At 38.9% G+C, this 7,233-nt stretch overlaps 1 protein-coding gene across 1 annotated transcript in view; it reads right to left on the reverse strand.

The window, feature by feature from the left end:
- Positions 1–5,177, reverse strand: part of LOC124426745 — a 183,791-nt gene extending 178,614 nt beyond the window's left edge. The window contains exon 1 of the mRNA XM_046968816.1: positions 5,154–5,177. Coding sequence (XP_046824772.1) covers positions 5,154–5,162 — 9 coding nt within the window. The 5' untranslated portion in view covers positions 5,163–5,177. The remainder of the gene's footprint in view (positions 1–5,153) is intronic.
- Between the last annotated feature and the right edge of the window lie 2,056 nt (positions 5,178–7,233).

Raw genomic sequence — 7,233 nt, forward strand, 5'->3', positions numbered from 1 at the left:
GGTAAATATCTCGAACGATAACATCTTCGACTTAACATTCGTTCTACGGATCGAAGGACATAGATCTTTGATTTTTCATGGGACTCGCGACAACCGGTCGTCTGTTTCTATGATGAACGTTTCGAACACTCGTATGATATTGAACTTCGATAAAACCAATTGGTTGAAGTCAATCCGTTTCCATCTTGGTATATTCATATATGTTCTACGATCACACATATTACATATCCGTTCGATTTAAATATATCAGATATATATATATATATAAGAAAAACTGTTAAAAGTGAATTTTTGTTGAATCGATAGATATCGATCTTAATTTATATCTCGTTTAAAAGAAAAATATGATACATTATAATTACGTTTAAAATAAAGAAATAAAACTAAGGCAAAGAGTTTTTTTTGATCGTTAAATATCGATCTGTGCTACAATCTAATTATAACTGATTCGTTAAATGCAACAATATAAAAATATTAAAAAAAAAATATATATATATATATTAAACATGACGGTCATATTGCAATAAATAACGCGACGATCAATAATAAATATTTTTAAAAAATTTTTCAATATAAGATATTTGTAATATATATACATACATACATACATACATACACATACACACACACACACACATATATACATATCCATATAGTCCATTTCATGTACGTACTTTCATATTTTTGTCTTAATGCTTTTATTACTGCTTATTAAATTTTCCTCATTCGAAATATGCTTACCTAGTTCTATATAATTTTCAGATTTATAATTCAGATGCATAATAATGTCGTGATAACAATATAACAATATAACAAGAGTGAACAAACGTTTGAAAAGTGCTGATAAGATGATAACAAAAATCCTTTAAAAAGAAATAATATAAAGAGTTTGGATAAGAGACTATTAAATCTGCAAACCAACTTAGCATGTTTCTCCTTTAGATATTTATTTCGCAAAATTAGTCATTCGTTTTAAATTTTCCTTTTTTTCTTTTTTTTTTCTTTTTTTTTTAAATAATATGCGTCATTTCATAATATAATAATAATAACTAATTGTAAGCGCAAAATAGTAAGTCTTTTTTATAGCATTTGAAGAAGACGTAACTTTTCTCATTTGAGATTTCCTTTCCATTTTAATTCGTCTATCTATTTAATGAAATCATCTTAATTCATTTTATCCTAATTTGTATTGTTGAAAATCGATAAATTAAATGAATGAAATTTATTTTGAGCATATAGTATACAATCAATTCATTAATATAAAAAACAACAACAACGACGACGACAATAAAATTACAGAAGGAAACTCGGCGAACGCGGTTTTAGTCGAGTTTGCGTTCGTGTAGGTATTCGGCTTTAAAGATCTGCCGAGTAATTAGATATCCCTGGAAATACGTCAGGTGCTGACTGGCTGGCTAGCCGAGATCCCTTCGTGAGTTTATACGAGAGCACGAGCATAGAAGTGTTTCGCGCTCCTAGGAAATAAGCGATATTGGCTTACGAGATTGGAAAAGCGATAGCCTTGTCCACCGACTTGCCCGTTCTACTCACACGCGTTTACTTATAAAGCACGCGTGCTGTTCGCGCGAGAGAACCAAAGCACACCCTCTATTCACCTTTTCTATAGAGAATTACATCATGGAATCCTTTCCCTTTACACCCAAAACATTTCTCTCTCTCTCTCTCTCTCTCTTTCTCTCTTTCCATTTTCGCACGAGCATTGATCTAAATCTTCCTTCAATATACGTAGATAGATAGATAGATCCCTCTTAGGAAAGAGTAAAACGATCGCGAATCAAATTCATCGTTAAAAGAAAAAAAAGCCACAAGAGAAAAAAAAAAGAGAAAAAATAGAAAAGAAAAAAGATCCCGAACGAACGTTCGATGACTTCGAAAGACCGTTTTCCCGTAGCGGTGGATAATATTTTTTTTTTAAAGTACATACACGGACTCGCAAAAAGCCTATTCGAGGTATCGAGGATCGAAGGAGTATCGACTAACCAAGCATCTACTATACATCGAACTTGTAACCGATACTCGTGCTACATGCCATGGAACACCACCACCATCCTCCTCCTCCTCCTCCTCCTTCTCCTCCTCCTTTCTGTGCCACACGCACGCACGGCTTGTCGTTTAGAGTCCTCTCGCTTCGCTAGTTCCCCCTCTCTTTCTTTCTTTCTCTAGTTATATCTATCCCTTTTTCTTTTACCTCACTATCAGCCTCCTCGTCGACACTTAAAAAGGTATATCGTGCACGGGCAATTAAATTTGCAGGACAATAATTAACTCGGGACGAGACGCAGGCGCCTGTTAGATGCATAGAGAATTGGAAAGCAAACTCTCTCTCTCTCTCTCTCTCTCTCTCTCTTTCTCTCGTACGCTTTGAATTTCGATCTCCGATCTCCGTGGTACACGATTTGTGCTATGAACGATTACGAAGTGCGGGATCGAGGCGACAAGGAGGCTGCCGCTATGCGGGACCAGAATTATTGGCAAATTTGCATCTTAATGAAACTACCTGCCTACTCGCGGAATAGCACGAAGACCGCCTCGTAATTTCTTCTACTATCTGCTACCGTCCAACTCGTCGTCGTCGTCGTCCGTAATCACACCGACAATACAGATAAACTCTTTAGAAACGTCGTAGATCATTGATTTTATTGCCAGGAAAATCTTTCCCTAATGAAACAACCGAACAACTTATACCGTAGAACAAGATTAAGTTTTCTTTTTCATTTTTATTGTTCTTTTTTTTTTGTTTTTGTTTTATTTTTCATCATTTATCGAAATAATATTTTGCCTTGTATACGTAAATATAATATGTACGTGATTAGGATTGGAAGTAGAAAAAGGAAGAAGAAGAAGATGACGATGATGATGATAGTGATAAAGAAGATAAAAAAAAGATGAGGAAAATGAAAAAGAAGAAGAAGAAGAAGAAGAAGAAGATGATGATGAAAAAGAAGAAGGTTATCTCTTTCCGAATTTCTCGAGACGCGTTCACCCGACGTAATGCGAGAGGAGAAATTCCGAAATAGAAGTGCAGGGAGAAACGAGCCAGGGAACCGAGAGGAGACTATTTCGGGTGAGGTCAGAGGCTGAGGTCAGTCTATAAGGCTTGGTCAGCCACCCACGAGTCCTGGAACCCTGCCAAGCGCGACACCCACGCTTCGAATCAGACGGAAACCTGCGGGAACTCGAGCAACGCGTTCACGTGGATCGTGATCTACGTTCTTTCGCCTTATTCCTCGTATTCACCTTGAAAACATTCGAGTAGAGTATACTCGAAAGTATCTTTCATTGTAAAGAACGTCGAGAAGATCTATGTAACATCGTTCGTATAATACATATAAATAGAATAATATTAAACAATATAATTGTATCAAAATATATATGTTTCGTTAATAAAAAAATTTCATCTTCTTAATTTGAATAGATTAAAAAAAGAAGAATTTAAACTAAGTTTTTACGTATACATTAGTAAAGCTAAGTTAAGATTTTACGTATGCATAAGTAAAAACAGCATTTTATAGATCGCGATCTACAAAATATCAAGGGATCTACGAACGACGGCGTCTTCTGTGATAATCGGCACGTGGAAGAAAGAAGGTAAGAGACCGTGAGGTCCTTTCTGCCCTATGTTCGTTCAGAAAAGAGAAAGAAAGAAAAAGAAAGAAAAAGAATACGACAAAGGCGGAGCGAGAATCGATAGTAACGCCCTATACGCTTTCCAGTCTCCTCTTCTCCATTCGAATGTATTTTACTGCTACGTCGCAATGAAATACGGTAATCACCCGGTACATGGCAGATATTAGCAACGATTACACCACTTGCGTCACCGATCTTCTCGCGTGCACTCGCGAGCGCGCGCGCGCTCCTCGCGCTTTTACGCGTTTGCGCGTAAGTAAGTACGTGCCTTTCGTTATATACGAATTTCCATCGAGCCTTCTAGACTCTCTTTCTGTTACTTATCCTTATTTCTCCTTCATATCTTCGTTCAATGTCTTCGTATTAGTAATCCTCGTCTAACGAGACGTGAATGATGACGATATTTCACCATTGCGAAATCGCAAAACGTTCGATGTCCGCCGTTAAAATAATTCAAACGATAATGGCAATAGAAATTTGTTTGTTGCACACGAAAGCTCCCACGATATTTGAGAGTCGTCTTGGTGAATCGAGAAGAAAGAGAAACAAAGAAAAAGAAATAGAAGAAGAGAAAGAGAAAGAGAGAGAGAGAGGGAGACAGAAAGGAAGAGAGAGAGAGAGAGAGAGAGAGAGAAAGGCAAGGGGAAGGTTCTTCCCATTGTGAAAGGTTCCGACGTGCTTTCGAGAAATCGTTGTTTCCCGCTCTCGATCGACATCAATTTGTTTCTTCGAATGTTTCGTATCAGTCGACCGAACCAATCGATTGTAGTAGACAGGTATACAAGATGGTTCCAATTATAAAAGTATTTTTTATTCTAGATATAATCGTACTACAATTGTAACAAATTATGTCAACATATGAAGCTTGTTTATAATTTAATGTACGGGTCCGCGCACGCAAGCATGGTTTTTCATTGTTTCGTTTATTATAAAAATATCGAAGAAAATATTCATTAATAGATATGAAATTACGAGTGAAATAGAAAAAAAGTAGAAAAACTACTTGTCTATCATATCGTTGAACGTATTATGTAAATATTTTTCAAAATTTTTTTTCTTCTCGTTCTTGTCGATTTATTTTTTACGTTCGAAAATAATTTTTAAAAGAATATTAAAGAGAGAGAAAGAGAGAGCATGTATCGCGTTATCGCGCTCGATGGTATACCTTGGAGAACGGCCAAGAAAAAAAAGAGGGGTGGCGTGGGTGAGGGAAGCTGACCCGAACTCGTCTCGCGAGACTCGACCTCTCCACCTCTCTTGCTCTCCCTCTATCTGTTCACCAGATTCTCCGAAAATAGCCTCGCCCGTTTGGCTTGACGTCACCCCGCCGTCCAAACCAACCAACCAACTAACCAACCACCTCTTCTTCCTCCCTGCCCCTAACATTTTCGGTAGCGCGATCGACTTTACAGCGCATCGAAAGCATAATCGTTGTCGTCTCTCTCTCTCTCTCTCTCTCTCTCTCTCTCTCTCTCTCTTTCTCTCTCAAATTCGCTAAGATTTACCTTGTACATGAGTTCTTTTTTGAGAGAAGACGGCCGTTACGATGCAGAAACGGTACGCACTAGTAAGATAAGATTTATTATCTGCGCCTGTCGCGATCTTTTCCCTCGAAAATGCAACAACGTTTTTCGATGAACACGACACCAAGAGAAAAAGTATGTATGTGTGCGTGTGCGCGCGTGTGTGTGTATGTGTGTATGCGCGGCTAGGTTAATTCGAGCCAAAGCGTTCCACGATGGATCACTCAACAGTAAAGATCATTAAAGATCAACGCACAACGATCTAACGTATCAAAGTCATCCGTTATTTTCCGGATTAATTAATCCATCAATCCCGATATCCAATTCTCTTATATTTGATATACGGATATTGAAGCTTGGGATAGATCTGACGCTAACTAGAATAAGATCCAACCGATTAGTTCGGAGGTGTTCGGAGAAAGTCGATTTCTGAAATCTGTTTCTACAGCAGTCTACAATTCGCGATCGAATAGAAACTGAAATAGGAATGGGTAGGTATCTCTATCTATCTGGTTCGTATTATAGATATACACACGATATTGTTGGAGTTGATCGACGCCAACGTTGCGCCACGAAGACGCAACGAGCCGCGAAGAGAGATCCGGATGATACACGATGATCGACGCGACGACGATCGATCCCGCGGTGCTCGCCGGGTCAAACGGATAGCGCAATTTCGAGCTAATGTTCCGACACGATCGCGGATCGAGATCGATCGGCGATTTACTCTGAGGAGAGAGACGCCACGAGTTATACGTGACGGTGATCTCGGTGAAACGGCTAATGGCCAGGAAGCATTGAGGGAAGGGAAGAGGGGGTAGAAGAGAAGAAGAAAAAGAAAGGGAATGAGCGAGTGAGTAAGAGAGAGAGAGAGAGAGAGAGAGAGAGAGAGAGAGAGAGAGAGAGAGAGAGGATCGTAGCTTGAATCGTTTCCGATCGAGAAGAGACCGGATGCATCGCTCACCGATGTTAACTCGAACCGAAGTGCCGAGACCGGGTGCTAATGGCCCGGAGAGAAATAAATAGCCCTCGTTACCGGATAGCCAGCAAAAAGTCTTTTACCCGTGCCCATCGATGGAGACATAGAAAGTAGAAACCCTTACATACACCCTAAAGAATTGTTCGACTTCTCGTCGATACTTACTCGAATTTCTTCTTTTTTATTCTCTCTTTCCCTCCCTCTTCCTCTCTCTTCCTCTCTCTCTCTCTCTCTCTCTCTCTCTCTCTCTCTCTCTCTCTCTCTCTCTCTCTCTCTCTTTCTTTCTCTCTACTCAGTCGTAACAAGCAATTATTTCAAGCAAGTCGACATTTACCACACCTAATTATCGAGTATCTGTAATCGTTTGTCATTCTAAAGAGAGGAGGCCGTTATCTTTCGAAAAAGAAAAAAAAAGTGAAAGATATTATATTCGTATAAATATAAACGGAAAAATAAGAATACAAAAAGAGACGAAGAGAGATAAAGAGAAAGAGAGAGAGAGAGAGAGAGAAGATTGTGGTACATTCGGTTGATCGATCGATCGGTCCTTTAAACGATTATAAAAAGGATAGATGTATACACATGCGGATAAGTAATCGTTTGGACGACGTACCACGACGACGATGGTGGTTTGAGTTCCGGTGGTTAATTAACAAGGCGGTGCTCGATATATACATACATATATCGTGAGGACGTCGCTAAAACGCACCATCGTTACTGCAGAGTGCCGTATCTATCACTCTGGGAATACGTATAACGTCCTTACAGGTTAATAACCAGTTATTAGAAAGAAACTCGGATACCGTACGAGATTTCCTCGAAAGGGAGAAACGACAAAAAGGGAGTTCAACGATTAACTAGGAAAGGCGAAAGGCAATTTTCAAATACCATCAACCCGTATCTCTAGGTAGGTGTTTGATACGTTCGTATCAAACGACGTATCTCCTTTTCTCTATCGATAACCGAGTAAACTATTCGATTCTCTCGAATGCTTTAATTACGTGAATTATCAAGCCTAACTATTAAACGAATACCGAATGCCGTTAATTTAGTCGGCGAGTCTCTCTCTCTCTCTCTCTCTTT

The sequence above is a fragment of the Vespa crabro genome, chromosome 9 (genome assembly GCF_910589235.1).
Source record: "Vespa crabro chromosome 9, iyVesCrab1.2, whole genome shotgun sequence".
NCBI classification, from domain to species: Eukaryota; Metazoa; Arthropoda; class Insecta; order Hymenoptera; family Vespidae; genus Vespa; species Vespa crabro.